This window comes from Channa argus, chromosome 20, assembly GCF_033026475.1.
Source record: "Channa argus isolate prfri chromosome 20, Channa argus male v1.0, whole genome shotgun sequence".
NCBI lineage: Eukaryota > Metazoa > Chordata > Actinopteri > Anabantiformes > Channidae > Channa > Channa argus.
In genome coordinates this window covers 9896399-9918877 of record NC_090216.1, presented here as the reverse complement: position 1 = coordinate 9918877, position 22479 = coordinate 9896399, and the positions used below count along the sequence as shown (strand labels likewise).

The window sequence follows — 22479 nt, the reverse complement described above, 5'->3', positions numbered from 1 at the left end:
CACATGTGATAAAGCCTGTGATGCTCAGGTAATATTTAAAGAATCCCTGTTGGGCCGTATTGATATGTTTTTATGGGACATTTCTCCTGATAGCTCACAATGTGGTCCAGCATCTCAACATCATCCATCACAGTCTAGTTCTCTCCTGCCTCCTACTACTCTGAGAACAAGCTGAACAGATGATTGACTGTCAGGTGCCCTCCATCAGACACCTGCATGACACTGTGGAGAATAAAAAGGCATGTCGAGTTGGCACCATCTCCACAGCCACACATGGCCTCTGAGACACAGCACTGGCCCTTTACAACAGAGAACAACTGCAGCATCAGTGAGCTTTCCATTAAAGTTGTCACCATAGTCAACCAGACATGTCCCTCAGCCTGGATACACACAACTTGTGAATTCTCCATTGTCTCCCAAAACATAGTTGCTAAGTAATCACGGTTCATTCTGTGAAGTTCTGCACGTCCTTGCTGCAAACAGCCCAAAGCTCGTCCATAGCACACAGCAATGTGATGAGATTCAACTCCTGTAAAAGTGTGAAGACTTATGCACAACCTGTTCTTTATTGTATCCCATTATACAGTACAGTTGTAATGCTCTTATCCAGGGCTGTTTCCAGTGCTCCAACAACACCATCAGATTGAGTTTCAGGTACACGTTTGACAGCAATCAAGATCTTTTATGATTTGCCACCGATGGGAGTAATAGGTGCTAAGGGAAATAAAGTTTTGTGAAATTAGTTCTTGCACGCTGTTGGCTGAATGTCGTTAATTGTCAAAGTGTTCCTGCGCCCATATCCTCAAAGCAAATGAAGCTTTTCTGTAAACAACCCAGATAGGGCCCTTGTAACATGCTCCATATCCACGTCCCTGTGTTTTTCTGAGGATTTGAAATGGCTGCATCACTGCTGTGATCACAAAGCACAGCTGCTTCTGAGATCCTTTGCAGAAAAATGTTGTTAATTTTGTTGAATCTTCTGTCATTTAATGGGATGCATGAAAGGAATTTGGTTGAGTCAAGGTTTAACTCAACACATTAAAATATGTTTCTGCTCGGTGGATGTTTCCTCTCCCCTACATGCTCTTTCCTATTATTGACTGAGAACACATTTAATCACTGCAAAGTTTACTGGGCATATAAACTAAACATACGAAACCAATAAACCTAAAAAAAAATGCCTGATTTTAACTAAGGATATGCATACAGCCAAAAGGTCCATGGTGCTATACAATATCTCCAAGTTATTCAATAGTAACATGATACCCCACATTAAAAACAAATGTTATGATTATTATTATGATTATTTTGAAATCTATATATTATCCCACACTGCAGGATAATTCAATTTCCTCACTTGGCTGCTTCTACACCTGGATGTCAGCTGACTAAATGAAAGATATGAAACTGCGCTAGAAATGAGAGGATGTCACATTTTCACCTGAAGCGTTTTCCTTTAGACAGCGCTCTGCTGAGGATAGGTGGGCCTACCGCGGCTGTGCCTGGTGCCACACTGCAGCCCTTAACAGATGATCCGTGAGAAGCACAGCTCTGCAAACATGAAGAAGAGTGATGCATACAATAAGCGGTTTCAGAATGTAACTTCAGTATTATTTTAATGATTGAAATCAGAAACAAGACATTCAGGTGTAAACATTTGTGTGAATTAACATAATTAAAAGTACATGATTGTGGCAATACTCTATGTGGATTAGCAGCAAGTCCTTGGTCTGGTTTTAGTCCCCAGTCAGGTTGAGGATGTTCTCACAAAGATGTACTGTATCCCCCTTAGTAAGGCAGTGTCTTTAATTACACTTTACATTTTAAACTGCAGATTAGGAGGAGAAGCTTTGTGAATAAACTCCACATTGGGCCTTACAGCACTCCCGCTGCACTCAAGAATTAATCCCACACAAGATTACATTAATGGTTTCCTAAAGAATCCCCCCCCCCTTCAATTCTTTCCCTTTATTCTTATCAAAATTAACACCATTATCTTACAACAGGCCTCAGACAGAGCTTTGGCACAGCAACCATGAGTGCCCCCAGAACCCCCCTTTGAAAACACTAAATCATGAGATAATTCTGTTATTCCACTGACTGTACTTCCTGTGCTGCCCTTTCTCTCTGACTGATTGCACTGTACATGATTTGAGCACTTGCATGTGACCTAGAGCTGGTCCTCATCCCTGATAAGGCTCTTTTTCTCCCATACACCCCTGACTCCCAGAGGGAGCTGTTACTGCTGTTCACTAGTTGTGCAAGAAAACAGGATCATTTTGGCCACTCTCTCATGTGCCCTGCGGGTGAAGAACGTTTCAAAATCTGGAACAATTGCTGTGGTAAACTTTCCTGGAGCATGATATATATGTCAAGGGATGAAATAAATAGCTTGTGGCAGACAATGGCAGACCTGCATGGCATGAGCCATTTCACTCATTCACTTTCCTTTGCCTTGTTTTATGTTGCTTGTGAAAGCCTTGGATAAATGCAAGGTGGATTTATTTCAAGGGTAAACAAAGGAAAAATACAGAAGCCTGACACAAAAACAAGACAAATCGATTAATATGTTAACTATCAGCTACATAATAAGCAGTAAGGTAAACCAATGCATTCAGAGGAGCAATAATCCTGCTTGGATTACCTTCAAATCACAGATCCTGAACTTTGCATAATGGAATATTTGACCATTTGTCTACAAGGACAGTCCTTGTACCAGCAGCAGCACAAAACACCACCCGGTATAGTTTATGATGAAGCATAGAATCAACTGTCTGAGTCAAGAAATAACCTCACCGAAAACAAAATTCTGAATCAGTAGCTTCAGAAATATGCACTACCATGCATATTGGGAACATTATTAATTTTCAAGCTGAACTGGCCTGTCGTTTTATTAATCATAGCAATACCTACAGACGCTTTCATATCATCCCCACTGCTGTCACAACATTGCTGAAAAAGTGCCTAATGTTCTTCCTCCATCAATTCCCTGGTGACATTGTGTCTTCTGCTTTTTAACTATGACAGAAACCTCCACTTACAGCACATTTGTGCAAATGAATTTCAGTCTGTTAGACATATTTCGATCCTACCAAACTTGGCCTGACAATACTTGAAAAGGTGAGTAGGAAGTCAGTTATCTGATCACCTGCCCAGTGCTTGTTTATTTATAGTAACAACCGCTTACAGGCAGACACTGTGGCCCAAAGTGGCAATTACAACACAGAGGTAAAAGCTAGTGGAAGATCGTGTAAGAGAAGTAAAAGAGGAGAATCGTCGCAAACTCAACAAAATAACATAGTAAGCTAAATATGAAGACTGAATCATGTCAATGGACACCTTTTTCTTGGTTAGAATAGTTTCATTACTTGTCCAAGCAGCTTCTTCAGTCTGAATAAAGTGGCTGGGAAACCCAGGTTTATCCTCCAGAGTAAGCCTTTGTTCCACCCTGACCTGATTAAGCTCGTTACGGTGGGAGGTGGGAACAGAGTGGAGTCATCAAGATGTAATTATTACGACCCTAACTCCCTAAACCCCTAAGATGGGGGTAGATAGATGTGGCCCACTTGGTGGATGTGTGAAGTGGTCTTAAACTTCCCGGGGATGAATGAAAGTGCAGCATGAAAAATGGGAGACGGGTTGCGCTTGAGGCCTCCTCCTCCGTTGATAGAAGGATTCTCTGTGTGAACATAAATGGCTTCACGTACTCCTCTCTCAAACCATTTGTCTGCTCTGTCCAAAATGTGGACATTGTCATCCTCAAATGAGGTATATGGGTACACTGCTGATTCTGGTCCGGAGGTGTTGCTTCTCTTGTGCTGGGCAATCCTCACGTGTAAAGGCTGTTTGGTTTCTCCAATGTAGAGCTCCGAGCACTCTTCACTGCACTAGACTGCATACACTACGTTGCTCTTCTTGTGTTTAGGTAGTTGGTCTTTCAGGTAGACAGTCTTTGTCTCAGTGTGTTGGTGGGTTTAACGTGAACAGGTATGTGGTGTTTTCTGAAGATCCTTTTGAGCTTCTCTGACACTCCAGCCATGTAAGGAATTCAACACGAATCACCAGAGTGTCTGATCTGTCAATCATCCTTCTGTTGGATGTGGATGACATCTTGTTTAAGGCCTACTTAGGATAACCACAGGCCTCGAAAGCTGCCCTCAGATGTCTGTCCTTCTTCTTTTTGGCTTCAGAAGACGATATAACTGGGCTCCCTAGCCCCTTTATTCAGACTGAAAAAGCTGCTTGGATAAGTAGCGGAACCAAGAAAAAGAAGTCCAGTTGACACTGATTCAATCTTCGGATAACCAAACCTGGATGACTGAGAATCTTCACTGACATCGTAAGATAAAGAGCAACCATCAGTGTTTTCAGTTTTCTAACTTTACCAAACATTTACCACAATAATCCTCGGTCATAACAGACAAAGTAAGGTTGGTCTCATTTCATTGCATACGACTTTCTTTGTAAAACAATAAGTTCATTATTTTCCTCATAATCTCCCATTAAACCTTTTAAGGGTCAGAGAAGGCAGCGTGATCAATAAAACGTATTAAATGAATTTTTGGTTTTTCAAAATACGTAAAAGAATGCGTAAATTAAAATGTCAGTAATGTCACCTGTCTCTGTTTCCTTGAAGAAGCCTGCATGTGTTTGACATTTGCTAGTCAAGAAGCTGTAAGAATGGCTGTTGCAGCAGGTGAAGATGACAAAATAAAACCAATGAAAGGTTGTCTTGTTACCTCAGCGACATGGAAACAGCAGGCATACTACCTCCTGTCCCTCCTACCTGTCTTTGAAAGTAACCACCTGTTAGCAACTTACTTACTTTGTGACAGAGCCCTGCTTGGAGGCGTTCAGGGACAGTAGAGTGTTTTAATCACCTGCTGTTTGGAAATGGTCAGAGCGCATTATGCAATAGGTTTTACTTCTTTGTCATTAATGTGCAGCTGCTCCTGCAGTGTTATTTTTTCTAATGTTTACAACATGTAAAAACACTACAGCCTTTCTAGTGATGACATTACAGGTATTATCATTGTTTGAAATGATCGCTCCCCAGAATCTGGGAATTAAATTGTTTTTTGGACTGGACAGAAATTAATTTATTCAAATCCTGACTCCCCCATTAAACTGAAAAAATTGGCCAAATCATTATTTTAATTGTACTCAAAAATAGTTAGTGATCTTTTGCTTAGCTGTTTTTTCCACTTCACGTGTAACTTCATTCGACGTCTGAGAGAACAATCTGAAATTATTCAGAAATTAGTCCATTATTGGCAATATTGACTTGTAGAAAGAAGACACTGTGTCCTATGATGTCACAGCATTATGAAATTGACTTTAGTGAAACAGGACACAGCCTTGTGCCGCACCAGAGCTTTTCTGGTACACAGTGCTCTGTTCTGTGGCCCTCCTACCCCTCCCCCTCCCCATCTCCCGTTGCAATATTCATTCAGTATGCTCACCAGTAGCTTTGCAGAATTCCTGGGGGTGACTCAGTCTCTTCTTACAGTGAGACTAGACTAGTTACTTCCCAGTACAACAGCTCCTGGTTGATGGGAAATTAGTTTTTTGTGTCTTGCCTTCCCAGCCTTTGTTCCCCTTTTCCTGCATGTTGCTGCTTTTCTGTTTCAGTGCAGAGTTTCTCGTGGGTGCATACCTTCTCCTTTTAATTGAGACTCAATGCTGTTTCTACAGGAGTGTTTGTTCAAATATTAGAAAAGGTAGGGGGTGTTTATCTGTGCAATTGCATAAGTTTCTCTAATATGTTTTCCTTTGCCTGAAGGGAATTTAAAAGGAGTCATACTTACATTGATAATTATATTTTAGTCCCCTTTTTTGAAGTGACTTACAGGTAAGGAGGAGATACTGTTATACACACACAAACACACACACCATCAAGGACTAAAAAACTGGGGATTCAACTACCAACCAATCTAACTGATGTATAACCCCTCTATCACATGCTGCACCCACCATATGGGTCACAGAAGATGGTTTGTGCACCTATAGGTATGTAGATTTTGCGTGGTTATTATAACTCTGCATTTTTGATGAAGTAACATATGCACAGGAATGTTTTCAGAAATGCAAATATGGATAAACTTTTTCCCATCACGGATGAAACAGGCACAAATGCTGCATGTTTCAGAGCAGGTGCACAGAGAAGTCAGATATAGGAATGCAAAGTACACATAGTACAGAGACAGAGCAGGTGGCAAGAGTTTGGTAACCTCTTAGCTGGCTCCGATTTAGAGCCCTGCTGCAAAAATCATCGTGCAACAGTGATGTCAGCATATAGCGTATAAGCCTTTTCATTGCTACACAGCACATCTTTAGGGAGAATGTTATGGTTTTCCTGGGAGTTAACTTATTTAAGGGAAAAGAAACTGTAGTGGTGCATCCGCTTACAGTACAGATAAAGGACCAAAACAGGGTTTATTCTCTTCTTCGCAACTACACTGGCAAAACCAGTCATATCAAAACCACTGAGCTCATCTTCCATCTAATTGTCTCAAATGCACCAAACACTTTGAGCCTCCATCAGAACACTGTGCTCTGTTCTTCTTCCAGAGAGCATTTCCATTTTATCAGTTTGACTTTAAAGAAAGCCCAGAGAACTTGTAGAACTGCACCACCCACAACACTTGTTCTCACCCTGGATGGTTGCAAGCTGAGGGAGTGGGTGTAGAGAAACAGTGGTCTTGGGTTTCTGTGTCAAATCTGTGGAAAAATACGTTTCACTTGTTAATCTTTCCTTGGTCTGTTCAGCTCAAGACCCCTCCTGGGTGCTTATAGCCAGTGATCTTTCACATCCCACCTTAAGCTTCCCTCACACTGTTCTATTATAGCTTGTGTTTCTGTGTTGTTGTTGTGTTATTATTACTGTCTTTTATTTTTGTATTTGCCTTCCTGCTGGCTTCCTCCCTGTGTCCAGCTCTGTAAAACGTTTTTGTGGTTGGATACAAGGCTTCACTACATGTTCAGCACTCATACATTCCTGCCACCACATTCTCACAGTGACAGTGTTCATATAATAGCCAGCTATTGTGCTACGCGACAATAGGCCTGTATCTGCCTGAAATACATTAGACTGGGCTCAGATGTGCTGAAACGGATTTGGTGTGAGTGGAACTTTGGGTACTAGAGTTGTACAGAATAGTGGCACAGAATAGTTTTTGCACATATGAAATCATATGCCGTGCCCGTCTTACTTGAAATTCAATTTTTATTTCACTTAAGACAGTGACTTAAAAGCTGCATGTACATCATTTACATCAAATGTTCTACCACTCCTTAGCTGTCAGCTGCCCGGAGCCATAATTTCAATTGAAAGCCTCAAACAGCTTTCAGGATGTGTCAAATGCAGGTCCGTGGGTGGGACCTGCTTGAGGGGGGTTTGTTTCACTGGGTGACACTAGACACTGCTGCATTATTAAAAAGTCTCAGTAGAGGATACATTTAGCTAACACAGAAATGACAGAACAAGGCTAAACCTGAATAGGGGATATCAGACATGCAACAAATTATGTTTAGAAAAATACATTTTCATATAATCTGTGCTTTATCTTTTTGGTAATTAGTGAAGTATGCTCACTATCGGCCTTACTCCATGTATTTAAAGGTAATACTTTCACTAGAGAAATGCTCCTTTTTGCGGAAAGATACTGTCAGTGCCTCCATGAACACAGATTCACAGAAACGCATTGGCAGTGCTGCAGAGATATTCATTTCTAAAGGTTTTTGAGCAAGGCTAGCCAAATCCTGTGTGTCAGATGCTGACGCAAAAGGATACCTTTGAGATGACAAGAGCTTTGACAGGGCGCCAGTAATTGACACCCTAGGTGGATTGATTAAGTCATGCTTTAAAAGTGAGAGTTGTGCAAATTGGTGAAGAAAATGTTTATGTGCTATATGTAATATGTAAAGATCAGATGCACAGATAAATGTCCACATCTCCATTAGAACGAGATGATGTACATTAGCACAAATATGACTTGCTGGAAATACTGGATATCCCATCCTTAAACAAAGAAGCAAGGCTGCACACTAAACAAATTCAAAACTAAAAGGTTATAGAAATGAAAAATAAATATACAGGAGCACAATAACTACCGTAAATGAGGAAAATCTCACAGTATTTACTAAATATCAAACAGAAAAGGTGACTGCATTCTTTTGATGAGACTTTCACAAGTGTTGGGCTGCAATTACCTTGGGATTTTGTGGAGACATGAGCCTCATCAGTTCCATCTACATCCTTCAAGTGCTCTGTTATGAATGTCCGGGTCAGTTTGCTCTCCTGCTGTGTGTGCTACTTTCTTTTATGTATGCACACTGTCATTACTACTTTTTACTTATCCTAGAGTTTATCTTAAAAAACATCTGTCCCATTCAGATTGTTCTCTTTTTATCTATACTTTTTCTCTTGAAAATGTCTGTGTCTTGTGTCAAAAATGTATTCACATAATTTCTGTTTTTGACAGATGTAGGCTCCATGTCGCACAATTATTTCCTGCTGCAAGAAAGTTACTAGGCAGCCACCTCCTATGCACAGCTGACACTATTAATAAAGTGGGTGAGTGTGGATGCAAAATACAATTTAGCCCTTCTCAGTGGTTAAATACCAAAGTGCCATTTAACGTTATTTGTCAGCTATCCGCGATTGTGCTTTGCTTGCACGGGATCCCTGACCTGGCACCGATTAGAAAATCCAATCTGTGGTTTGTCACAGAAATCTGTCACTGTGAATATGACAAGCAGATCTTTGCTGTGTTACACATGATGCATGTATTTTAAGCTTAATTCCCTACTGACTGAACAAAAGGCTTTAGTCAGTGGAAAGATTATAAAAACATGTACACTATCATGCATCATCCTATCTAGAACTCTATAATCTCCACTTCAGAGAGCTTCATACTACATATGAAGATGAAGTTGTGACTATCAGTAATAAATAAAGACATACCTTTTGGAGTTGAAGGTTGTATTGAAGCCTAGGAGTGGATTTAGACATGAGGCCAGAGGCGCTGACACTGCAGTCCCTCAGGCTGCGGCTATCAGAGAAATGAGCCTGGAGTTTTTCCCTATGTCTCCTGGGCGTGAAAGGAGATACAGGAAGAAAGATAGCAATATTCAAACAAGAATAAAGAGATAATGCAGATGAAAAGATTTCTTGACAAAACAGACGGTAAAGAAATATCTGTGAAACAGAAAAAAAGAAACATGAGGCTACATTTCCTGTCTTCCCTCTCACAAAACCACACGATAACTGTCATTAATTTTGATTTCTCTTTTTGCCAGGTGTTTATACACATATGTAGAAATAAAGTACAGTAGGTCATCGTAGTTATTTACCTGTTTCCCTCCCTCTGACAGACACTATATGTGGGTGGAAAACAAAATCCTATACACACGTCACATTTCCTACATAGACAAGTTCTGACAATAAACCTTCAGAGTCACTTTAGACCTTTTCAGTATGGACAATAAATAAATATACAGCATGTTATTGTGTATTAATGCACATGGGCTCAGATCTGTGACTGTATGCAACTGTGTTCCACTGCCCAAGTGAAATTTCCCATTGAGGACAATACAAAATTTGTTATCTTATTACTTATATTTACTTTCACGACTTTCTTGTAAAAATGTATAAAGTATAAGACTTTCTCTGAGAGTTTTGTTTTGTCTTACGGCAAAACCACAAAACCTGATGACATTTGTCAAGCTTTGTGAATGTATGACAAGCTTGAAAGGTCAAAGTGACAAAATGATCAGTAGTCAGTTTGTGGCTCACAGGAAGAAATCGTTTCCAGAGCTGTAACTGAATATTTGATTGTGATGAAAGCTCTCAAAAAAGGCAACACAAACAGCATTAGGAGAGAAGATGTCATACACAAGTGAAAATTTAATCAAGCCAATGTTGTGTGAAATGTCCATTACATGCCTTTAAGGCAATATTCTAAGGAAATAAAGTGAGAAGGTTCTACAGAAATACCTGAGACACCAGAGTTTCACATAAAATCTTCATTCCCTGTACCACAAAGAGCTTAATTTTGTTTTTAATTACTGAATATACATTAACATTTACATTACACACACAATATTGCTCCTATAAACAAACAAAATGAGGCAAAGAAAAGTGAAATGGCATCTCATAGCTATGCTAAATATAAAATATGAAAGTGTTTCTTCATTTTGGATTAAAGTTTGATTGGATTAAAAATTAATTGACGCTTAAGACTTTTGGATTAAATGTTAATTCACCATTAAATGTTCATTTTTAAATACTAGGTTGCTAAACTCTCTCTGCAGCAGAGGCCTGTTAAATCTTTCCTGAGCAGAAGACATGGCCTAAAATCTAGCAGGCAAATGTCTAAACTAGTTGAAAAGAACAACAAACTAAACTGGGACAAAACGATAGTTTGGGGTGAATAACACCTTGGGCTGGGACCCACTCAGAAAAGAATTAATCAAATGACCAAACACTGAGAAAACGCTGAGGTAATATATGATATAAATGAATAGATATCGAGTACATATGCACTGCTTGCATCTTTTAAATCGTCTGTTTACACTGTTTAATTTTTAATAAAACAATAAAATTATAATATAATTGCCTCTATAATTGGGCACCATCAGCACTACTGTGACATGCATTCCTATTTCTGTCTTTTCTAATAATTAAACTTTATAATTACAAATTATTAACCAAGTTTTATTTATTTGCCTCTAATTGAAGTAGTGACATTTTTTTTATCTGTAACTACTCTGAGTAAAATCAAGAATGCAACTGTGATAATAGTTAACCTTCTGAAATTAATGAGCCACATAGAATTATAGGGCTTTACTGAAGATGAAGCTCAAGAATTCGCTGGAGAATCTAACAGCTACACTGTCAAACAACATTTTGGGGTAAAATAGATTAAATTTAACACATTTTCTGGGTTTGGATAATTTCTGGCACATTTACTCCGAGCGGGGTCATGCTGACCGAGTGCCCGCTGCACTACTGGAAATAAAACACAATTTGGTTTATCAAGCCCACTTCAGTAAACACAACCTACACTAACTCTCTGCTGCTTACACTCTTGCTATTTATTTGGTTTGTCTATATTCCTTTTCTTCCCTGCAGTGAGTAACTGGTTTTGGCGGGCTGCTCTCGTGCTACCTTGTAATATTTATCCAGTCGCACACGTCCAAATGAGCTTAGTGTCTAATGTTTATTGCCTTATCTCTTTTTTTTTTTGTTTAGATTTATGTCAAGTATTTTGTGACACACTTGGTAAAACCACTTTACATAAATCTTACATGAGTATCTGTCCCCATGAGTATCTGTCCCCAATGCATCCTACACAATTTTGATTTGATACTGTGCTAAAACATCCCCTAGCTGACTCACACTTTCACTGGGCTCTTTGCCATGATAGTAAAGTGCTTTTTCTGCACAGCCAGGGGCATACTCTACTAATGTGGTGTTGGCTGGCATCACTCACTTGTTGCGGCGGTAGAGAGCCATACATGCCACTCCAAGAAGACAGATCCCCGAGGCAATGCTAAAGATGGACAGCACCTGCCTCTGGTAGGTGTCACCACTCTCTGCGGAGGAGAGAATACAGTTCAGGCCATTCAATTTCTGCTGTGCCACAAAGGATATGGGCTGAGGCTGTGATTGAGCAGTGAGGGAGAAATGTATCATAATTTAACATACTGAACACACACAAAGTCTGGATGAACATACACACACCCACACAAACACACATAAACAATCCACCCACAATCTGCATTAGCATAAAGCAACCAATGCTGCTGTCAGTAAATGTCAGTGTTTGAGCATGGGATGGGGACATGGCAGACACAGGCAGGGCTCAGTGACATGTGCTAACTGAAGTGTGATAATCATTTCGTTCAGACAAACCCAGCAGGCAACACCGATGGACTGCCTGCGCAGCGGGAGCCACACTGATTTTGTGTGTCCGCGCAAGTACTGTATGTGTGTCAGTTTTCGGAGACTGATAGCGACAGGGAATTAGCAGCAAATGAATGCTCCCGGAGCTTCTTGTCAGACCCCTGCACATCAGTGACGGAGGCTTAAGGTCACAAGCAGTTGGGACAAGTAGCAGTTGATGCCAGCAGATATCTGTTTGACTGAGCAGCTGGATTGTGGATCTGCAGCACTTACCATAGTGCATGGTGTTGGGGTGAAGGCGGCGCATGCAATAGCTTATCAAAAATTCTTTGAAGTGGTCAAAATGAGCACAATAAAGCTGTCCATCTAAAACCAACTGCTTGGTATGTAACTAATCCACTGATATCCCTTGTCAAAGAGCTGGAGTGACTTCTCTTTCCCGCTGTCACTCATGACCTTGAACACAGCTTCCAGTGACATTACTCAATCAGTCAAAAACAGTAAATCTCCTGGTGTCTGATGTCACCACCTGGACAACTGCAGGGAGAAGTGCAGAAAACATCACTGCAACCTGTTCATGACCTTTGAGAGCTTGTCTGTGGCTTTCGATGATGTCGACGGGGAACTGTCCTGGGAGGTCTTCCACATCTGTGCTTGTCTGCCCAGGTTTATCAGCACTCTCCAACTCTTGATTTAAGGACATGGTGACTGTAGGACAGCTTCCTGTGTTCAAACATTACATTGGAACCAAGCAGACTGCGCCCTTTGTTATTTTCTCCCTTACATCACTGCTGATACTGGTGCATCTACACATTTAAGTAGATACATAGTGTAGTGTAACTGGGTTAAAACTGGGGGGAAGCTTACACACTGTATATACATACACAGAAACCTGCACTGTGCATTACAGTCTAATATGTTTGTAATGCATTAATATATGTCAATAATAAAAAGGTGGATTTTGTCTAAATGAGTATACACAAATTATATTTGTGATGTTTTTAAAATCCTATGATAAAACAAATCACTCAGATTCATCAGATTTGATTAATAAAAAGTTAAGCTGAACAGGTGTCCAGCTGAAAGAAAAAGATGATGTGACCTATATCTCATGACAAGTGAATATGGGCAGGCTTGTGTTGACTACTAATAAAAAAAAAAGCTGAACAGATGGGGACAACACATGGGGAACGAGGGAGGGATACATACTTTTACCAGTCTGAAGTGTAAATAATAGAATTTTTTCAAAGTTATAGATGCAAACATCATTATAGGAAAGAGTAAGAAAAGGTGCCACATTAAGAGTTTGCTACTTTTACCCTTTTTTAAAAAAGAAATATTGCTTTTATAATAGTATTTGATGTCGCTTCAGACACTTGAATGTTAATGCACCTTTAATAAACTTGACTAGATAGAGAGATAGATATGTACTTATTGTATGTTCAAGATAAACTAAAACTAGATACATTTTTACAACTTGTCAGATTCATAAACTGACAAAATATCCTCAGAATGTCAATTTCTGACCTATGCATAGTAAGACAGAAATGTCCAAAAAAAAACCAAACTAATCTGAACTTTGTTCTGTAGCAACAAACTAAAACCATCAGTTATTAAAGCTAAGGATTCACTTACTTTTCTCAGCAGCACTTTTATTGTTTGATGGATGTGCTCAATAAAGACATAAAATTGTTTGTTTGTTATCAGGTTAAGCAATTTGCTTTTTTTCATACTTGTAACTTGGATGAAGGTCAGATCACCTCTTGCGTATCCAATAGTTCTTGACTGGCAGATTTTTGACCCATCCTAAAATTTGCAGGGAGGCAGCAATGGATGTCTTCAAGCTGCACTTTTCAAATGAGCAATAAGGTTCCCTCTGTTCATTGCTTATAAGTAATGTGTCACTTGAATATCTGTGCCTCTGTAAACCCTCAAGCCTACACTATTAGTGAAATGACCCTTCAACACTTGCCTTTTTCCAGATATATGGGTAGTGTCTTTCCCTGCTGCCACATCGTCAGTGCTCATGTGGAGCACCACCTGAGACAAGCCTCAGTCCTTTTTGGATAGATGAAATAGGTTACAAAATCTGAACATAAAAAACAGCTGTCTGCAAAGCTCTGCTGAATGGCTGCAAGGAAAACCAACATGCAGTCTGTACATAAAACCATTACAGGCCTTTCATCCCTGATGCCTGGGAGGCATTCTTGAAATTAGATGCAAGAGCATGTTGGGAAAGGGAACAAACTGAGCCCTCCCCCCACAGCTATACTGGATAAGCCATGTTATATTGACACAAGGACAAGACAATCCCATATGGCCAGCTATGACATAGCCACCATTCTATACATGAAGTGAAAAAAGACCACACTAAAGTATCCATGACAAAATGGGGTCTTCAGTCTGAAATACATCAGAGCAAACTAGTGAGACACACAGAGATGCAGCTGCTGGGCTAAGAAATGCAAGAAAATCAAGAGACAAGATCATATTTAGAGCACTCAATCCCACTTCAAACAGAGCTTTTCTGTATTCTGACTGACTGTCTCCGACTCAGACTGTCACATATTGCACTTATATAACAACTATCAAAAGATTTATTGCTACAGCAGAAAAGGAAGTCATAATGGAGCACAATGAATAAGCAAGTGAGCAAGCACAGCGCTTATACCTAAGAGCCAAAAGAGCCCCGAACCTATCTGTTCACATGTCTGTCATCTGACCATGCATCAATCCATCAATCCAGTTGTCATTTTCTCTAATGCATCCGCCCACATGCAATGGCATTCAGTCGGGGCGACTGTGGCACAGGAAGGTAGAGCGGTTGTCCACCAATCTCGCAGTTGTTGGTTCAATCCGCAGCTGTCGAAGTGTCCTTGAGCAAGACACTGAACCCCAACTTAGTTGCTCCCGATGAGTATTGGCCATTGGTGCCATCGGTACTCCATCAGTGTATGAGTGTGTGTGTGGTTGTGAGTGCGAATGGGTAAATGAGAAGCACTGTAAAGTGCTTTGAGTGACAATACATAGAAAAGCGCTATATAAGTGCAGACCTTCTGAACTAATATAGTAACTAGATAAAAATCATTGTATTGAGGAACGCCGTGTGCGGGCGGGGGGCTTCTCTTTCAGTGCTTCTCTTTCAGGCCTTCTTCTGTTTCTTGGAGTAAGTTTGTGATGTGACAGCAGTGTATGAAGCCCTATTAATGGAAAACTTCACAGCATGCAATGTTGGTTTTTATGTATGCACAAAAGACAGTCAGAGAGAAGGGAGAAGATGGCAGAGGAGAAAATGAAAAACTGTGTGACTGTGGGAAAGTCTGTGTATGAGTGGGAGGGGGGCGGGTGGAGGGTGGAGGGTGAGATAGTAAATTCCCTCTGGACAAAGAACAGTGTGTCATTATTAAATATAGAGGGCTACATGTTTTTTTAGGATAGGTACAGTAACACCCTGGAAGGTGTGAATATGTTTTAAGTAATATCAAAATGGGTATTTAAACTATTACTATTACCCATTTTTTCTGACAACTTCTAAAAGAATTTGCTTGCAAAGCCAAACACACTACATGGAATCCAAAATGCTAACGTTCACACAAATAACTATGATCGCACACATGTCAAGAAGAAGGACACACAAATAATACATAAATTGCCCTGGTCTGTCTTTATTTCTCTATCCTCATTACCCAGCTCCTCGCTAACAGTCCTGTTCTTCACGCAGACAGACTACACCTAATTCACCAGCACAGTGTTTCCATGGTGACTAGTCCACATTAATTTTACAAGGTGAGTGGCCTTGTTGTGCTGCATTGTGTGTTTTGTATGTGGTATGTTGCAGAGGTAAGACACATGAAAGATGAGCACTTCACACAGTCAATGAAAAGTTGTCTTACCCATGAACTCGATCCCAAGTTCATCCGCTGCGCCATTCAAAGGCAGGTAGCATGAGAACACAGAGGGGATTGGATAAACAAAGACAGGGAGGAGAGAGAGAGAGAGAGAGAGAGAGAGAGAGAGAGAGAGAGAGGAGCATAAAGCAGTTAGAACATGATGCACCTCTATCTTACTCAGAATTCACCTTAGGGAGAGACACATGCTGCAACTAGACCATAGAGTTAGTTTGACGGCTTTCTCTGACATGACTCTCCCTTGTGCACAAGGTAATGAGCCAGCCAGCCCCAGATGCTTGGTATGCTTTTCCATGATACACTCTGTATTCACACAGCCTGCAGTGGCTTGAAATGAAGTAAGAAAACAACAAAGATATGGGGGCTGAGAGGATTAGAGTAAGGATCAGGAAAATAAAAGTTGAAAATGACTTATCATGTAGCTTTATGTCACCGATGTTTCTTTGCACAAGCTGCATTTGAGCCTGAGGGATTGCACTAATTGTAAAGCATAGTTTTCAATATTCTATGGGATGTGCTGCAATAACATACACATTTACTTGCATGTGCACCCAAAAGCATAGAATATGTGGCACTCTTTTGTCTTGCACAAACACATTTTTACAAACAAACACACGCACACACTTTCTTCATGCAGTTAAGTCTTTCCTTGCAATCCCAGTGCTGGGGAAACAGATAAAAAGAAGCACTCGTGTTCTTTCCATCCCGACAGTGCCCTCTTTTCATGTCACTGTTATGTAATCTCATTTGAATTAAAATGAAACCCTCCCTAGTAATTGCTTTTCTGACAGAGGTGGTCTGATTTTTAAATAGAATGCGACTTGCCAAGCCCCTGACAGATTATATGGTGGGCACTCTCAAAAAAGTGACTAACAGAAATAAAAAATAACTTCAGAAATTAAGAAGCATTTGTTCCTGGATGCATTTTGATCGTGCCAAGGGAAAACCTGTCAGTGCTGTGGTTTGTTAAGTTTGAGGGAGAAGGTGGGGTGGGGGTATCCCCATAGAGCTGGAGTGAGCTTCAGAAAGGCAAAAACAGATGAACATTTGGATGAATGGATTATAATAACTGCACAGAGTTATCTAACTCTTTTTAGAGATGTGATTTTAGGAAATAGATCCTTTTATATAAAATGTGAAATATTTAGCAAACTTAGGACATTTCGGGAACACTTCAGAACCTGCAAATGTTAAAATAACTTGTTAAATACAAAGCCAAATTTGTCATTTCCTCTACCACTGCCTGACTTAATGAGGCAAGGGGATTTTTATGATTACAGTGATAATAAGACAGAAACAAGAAAAGAGCCTCAAAGCAGGTCGGAAATCCCTAAACGAATCAATCAATTAACAAATTAATTTATGTTTGTGTCTAAACAGAAAGTAGGTGTCATGATGTTTTTATTGAATGCAGTGTTAAGTTAATTGTTTCGAGATTTATCTCCTGGTGCCGCAAGGATTATTTAACAAATGTCAGTATTTACTACTCCACCAGGATGTTGAATATACCCTACAAATCCATGAAACTATGGTTGAAACTTTTGTTGCTACGCGTTTACTGTTACTGTGCCACAAACATTTGGCAAGGCCAAAGACTTGACGCAGCATCTTGATCTGTGATTGCCCATGGCAACAGCCAACTGTTTTTCCACTCTAAATCACCCTGATAGTTGCAGTCTGTGCAGATGATGTCATTACAACACTGAAACACATCCCTTCCTCTGGCATTACTTTGTCTGGAGATGTTCGCCAATCGTAATGTGCAGGTTTCCACATGCAACTCAAAGTACCCCAGAGAATCATTTACAGAGTCTTGAGGGAGCCTTGAGCAAGCTTTGAGAATACCTGTGCATCATGTCAGATGCTTTGGCCCAGTTAAGAGGCAGGAATCTGGCGAGTGGGAGAGACAATAGCAGGAGTGATTCAAATCCTTAATCCCCTCCTTCAGTTGGATGAGCAAGGAAATGGAAAGCCAGTGTGTGTTGTGTGTGTGTGCGTGTGTGTTGAATTGAACCCAATATCCTGTGTTGCTACTTACTCGTGGCCTGATATCTACCGAAGATAAATAGTCCCAATTAGAAGTGTGCCTTCCTTCTCTGAATCAGCTGGTTACAGCCCAAAGCTGGCTCATCTCCCACTTCCCCCTCTTCAATCTTCCACCTAACATCACCTCTGCAGTCTCAAAGGTGCAACTGAGCATCATTAGTGGCGTGGCCTAAACTGTCTCACAGGAAAAAACTCCTTCTGGTTCTTTACCAGGTATAAACTAAATTGCAGCCTCCATACCCTCCCATGCCTCCAATTAAAGACCCTGGCACTTCCCCACTGTGCACCAATATGTAAGACCCCAGCACCTTCTCCTCACTTCAGTTCCAAAGCTGAGCTCACAGCAGTAAAGCTAGAGTACCTGGCAGGGAGCTTTTTCCTTTTGTCCCTCAGCTTTTGAAATCTGCACGACAGTCTCCAGTCCTCATCCTACCCTTCTAAGCATATGTGTGTCACAGACTTCCACTGTGTGCTAGCCAATCCAAAATATGCTCATTTGAGTGCCTTCTTTGTTGCATCTCAATATCAAGACAAAGAATGAGGGACAATGAATGATTTGTGACTGTAAGGTGCACAGAGATTGATTCCAGGAAAGAAAAAAGCAGTCGAAGGAGAATAGCGTGCATAGTACATGAAACTTTTCTCATTGCAGGGTGGGATTTGTATCTAATGTTGCCAGTAAATGAATGAAAAAAATGTAGCCTCTGCATCCAAACAAGCATGGAGACCCAAGCTCACTCACACACACACACGCATGTACACAATGAATTGAATTTCGTTGGCTCTTGACCCACTTTGTTGTTGTCGTTAATATGTGCATGTATGTGTGTATGTTATTACATGATTTGGCATTTGGAAGCAGGATAATCCTCAAACCCCTTGATAATCTGGGTAAATTTTAGATTACTCTGTATAAACAGAGATCAAAATAGGCTTCATTCCTCTCTCAGATCTTGCACGGTACACTTATCTCTTATGGTGGTTCAACTATTGAGGTCTCAATAGGGTTTTCTTTGGTGAATAGGTCCATTTGTCGATTGGCATTACAAGACAATTCGGAAACAGTTTTTGGAAACAGTCCTTCACTTTTGCTGATAAAAAGAAATTTACTTCATAAATCTGAAATATTACTGAAAATTTCATAAGTCACAAAGCTTAATGAACATTTAAAGCTACAGCATGCAATTTGTCCTAAAAATTTTTTTGTAGTAATATGCTCCAAAACTTCATTTATTTAAATTAGATAATAAATGAATAGGGAAGGAGGGCTGGGGTAAATTAGAGGAAACTGTTCTAATATTATGATATATTATAATATAAATATACATAGATATATTGTAATATAGCAAATATTAAATTTGGTTTAATATAATGCTCCATAACTTAATATGCAGAGGTGAAGCTGAAGCCTCATTGAATAACTCTGACCAATCAGAGAAAAGCAACAACTTCCGCTTGATTAGTACGTTTTGCAACATTCTTGTTGTAGTTTGATAAGGATGGCTACCTGAAAGTCTGTGCACAATGTGGACCTTTGTACATTTATATGCACTTTAGTCATCCAATTATCTGTTATCCATTTTAAAACATTTTAAAAGTATATGTTTTTACTTTAAAAATGAATTAGATTTATCCTATATATCCATTATATATGTTAACCATGCTTTTGAGGTGGTTCAGGAACAAATAACTACAAGACTGTTAAAATTAACAAAAGAAGACAATGAAATAAATCTAATAAAGAAAACACAAAGAACTTGAAAAGGAACACATACACAAACGTATTTTGGTAATGAAAGCAAATGCTGACAGAAGCAAAACTATCTTAGCTTTCCATCAGATTTTGTATACATGACTGATCTTCTAGCTAGACTGAACTTTGATGTTCACATTAAGGCTGTATGCAGTAAACTGTAATACAGTGGTTACAGCAGATGTGGGACACAGGTGATACTGGGCCACAAGAGTTCATTATGGAACCTTAAATTTCTATTTAATTTAACACCCATGAAAGTGTGTCTTGCTCACAAAACATGTGACATTCCAACACTCATCCACCTTCTTCATGTTGCCAACTAAGCACATTTCCACCTACAGCAAATTCTCTGAATAGTAGCAGAACTGTGTACATATGGATGTAATAGTTTTTATATGCACTTATATTCAGTTTTGGTCAGTTAATAAACCCTAATGTAATTTAACATGTTACAAGCAGCCAAATATTTAAATGTTCTAAGTTACATAAATTACATTTTACATACTTTGGTTTGTCAATTGTTCAGACTTTGCTCAAATTTCTGCCATTTTGTGTGAATTACTGAATAATTATGTTCAGTTCTTTCACACAGACTACATGTGACAAAGGACTGTAAGTAGATATAACTAGGGATAATAGAAAGGCTGGAAATCACTTCCTTTAACTACTCGAACACAGAAACAGTGTTACAACCACAGAGCAAATATAGCTTTGTAGCTTCGGAGTTAATGCTGTTGTCTCAGACTCCTGCTGTGAAGTGTTGTGTTTTCCCACATGATGATCAAGCTTCTTTATACTCAAGCTACTGTTAAACATGCACGTCCCCGAAACCCAATTTTTAGTCCTCTGAAAGGTAAACTGCATGTTTAATCTACTGACAAAACCCGTTTATTTTAATTTCTGTTTCAGTCCTGCTATATTTTTAAATAGGAAATTCAAAGTAATTCTTTTCTGAACAGTGGTTTCAATCAGGTAACGTCGTCCACTGCATAAAAGTATATTTGTTTTAAGTTTGTACATTTCTAATTTATATATCTTTTACTGCAGCACATTAAAAGTATATAGATACATAAAGTTACTCATAAAAACAACACATTAAACAAAATCTTTTAAATATTTTGCCTTCTTTGCCTTATTGTCTTATACATATTTTAAAAATAAAAATTTACTATTATTGTGCTAACATCTATTTCAGTGAGGGTCCATTTCGGAGAAAAACACAATAAGATCCAACTTATCCAAAAGAACAACATGAAATTCTCTGGGTATGAGAACACAGAGAATTTATGTTTGCCTATAGAGGATAAAACAAATGCTCTCGAGAAAACAGGGTCCATGAAGTAGTATGAAACATGCCTCGTGACACAGGCTTGTGACTCCATTATTGGACTAACAGTGGACCTGGTGGCATCAAACACAAGGCAATAAGAGTTACGTTTTTCTCTTTGACTCTTGTTGGAGAGCAGCCAAGTCACTCCATAAAACAGTGTGAATTTGTAAAACTCTAGCTTCACGCAACAGGCTCAGGGCCGCCAATTTCTCATCCTTGTACCTCTGACTTTTGCTTTATTTGTTAACTGCACTACTCAGCTTTCATGGGGATTCAAAGACTAATGATAACAATGAACAATAGGAAACTGAAGACATTCTTTCCTTTTAGCTATTCTAGTGCAAATTATGATTAAAGACTGTAATAACAAATACAGGAGATTTTCTGCCCAGGGTTTATATCTAATATCTGCATGGTAGCACCTACTGCATGTAGGCCATGACACTCTCATGATTCACTTTGGAGAGCAACTAATAACTAATATTTTTTTACTGCTTTAATAATTGCTCAGTCGCATTCAAATGAAAATCTTCTCATCACAGTTCATTATGACATTACTGCATTAATCCAAGGGCTATGAAACATTGAAAAAACCTAAAGTAGCACTAGAAAACAGGTTTTTATATGCCGTTATGAATTAAATATCATAAGACTAGTCATTATTGCAATTTTTTTTAAAAAGTAGCTCGTACACTATCCGACCCAAAGCTGTACAAAACCCTTTGTTGCCGTCGTTAAAAAAAGGATGATCTCGATTGGTTTACAGGCTCCATTTTCTGAGGAGGATGTTGTAAAATGTAAATAAAAAAAATTGGAATGATCTGTCAATTATTTGAAACCTACTTTTGATTGCAATTACGACAAAGACAACAAATCTGCTTTTTAGAAAAAAAAGATAAGGGCCGTGACAGATCAGCCAACGGTCAGTTGAGCTGTCAGCCAGCGTTGGGCTGTCACTCAGTCTTGTTATGTGTCCCACAGCATCTGTTGACTAGGTGAACTACTTGCAGATTTTCAGCCAATTTGACATGTTGAATCAGTAGCATTTGGTGTTTGTTTGTCTGTCAGAGGGACCACTAGGATTAGCTGAATCAGTGCACAAGAAAAGACCACGGTATTATACCAGTACAATTTCTAATTCCTTATTATACATTTCCTTGAACAGTTTTAATGCTGCTTGGTTTACAGTTTGTATAGAAGTCCCATGCCTTCTGATTTCGTTTCCTCTGCTGCAAGGGCAGAACGTGTTTTGTCGGCTCTCGTCTTTGCGGTGACAATGAAAGCAGATGCAACAGTTGGTCGTTGTTGCCTCTAGTTATCTGACATTGGCTTGGTGTGTCACGACCCAACACACTTCAAATACAGATGGGACACGGTCCCAGCTGTTATGCAATTACAGTTTGTATATTTATCTTGTTGAATAACAGAGTTCACAGAAAATGTTTATGTCACACAGTTATTTGTTCTAGAGCAAAATATTTTAGTTTTAACACTGCATCTGTACACTTATATTGTAGAATTAGAAAATACA

The 22479-nt window shown here is 39.4% G+C and overlaps 1 protein-coding gene across 2 annotated transcripts in view; it reads right to left on the bottom strand.

The window, feature by feature from the left end:
• The window catches only part of nrg3b (neuregulin 3b), a 174236-nt gene that overhangs the window by 8523 nt on the left and 143234 nt on the right, over window positions 1-22479 (bottom strand). For both annotated transcript variants that reach the window (XM_067488745.1, XM_067488744.1), the window contains exons 4-7: window positions 15802-15828; window positions 11496-11598; window positions 8966-9092; window positions 1442-1551 (exon numbers count right to left, since the gene is read on the bottom strand). In XM_067488745.1, coding sequence (XP_067344846.1) covers window positions 1442-1551; window positions 8966-9092; window positions 11496-11598; window positions 15802-15828 — 367 coding nt within the window. The remainder of the gene's footprint in view (window positions 1-1441; window positions 1552-8965; window positions 9093-11495; window positions 11599-15801; window positions 15829-22479) is intronic.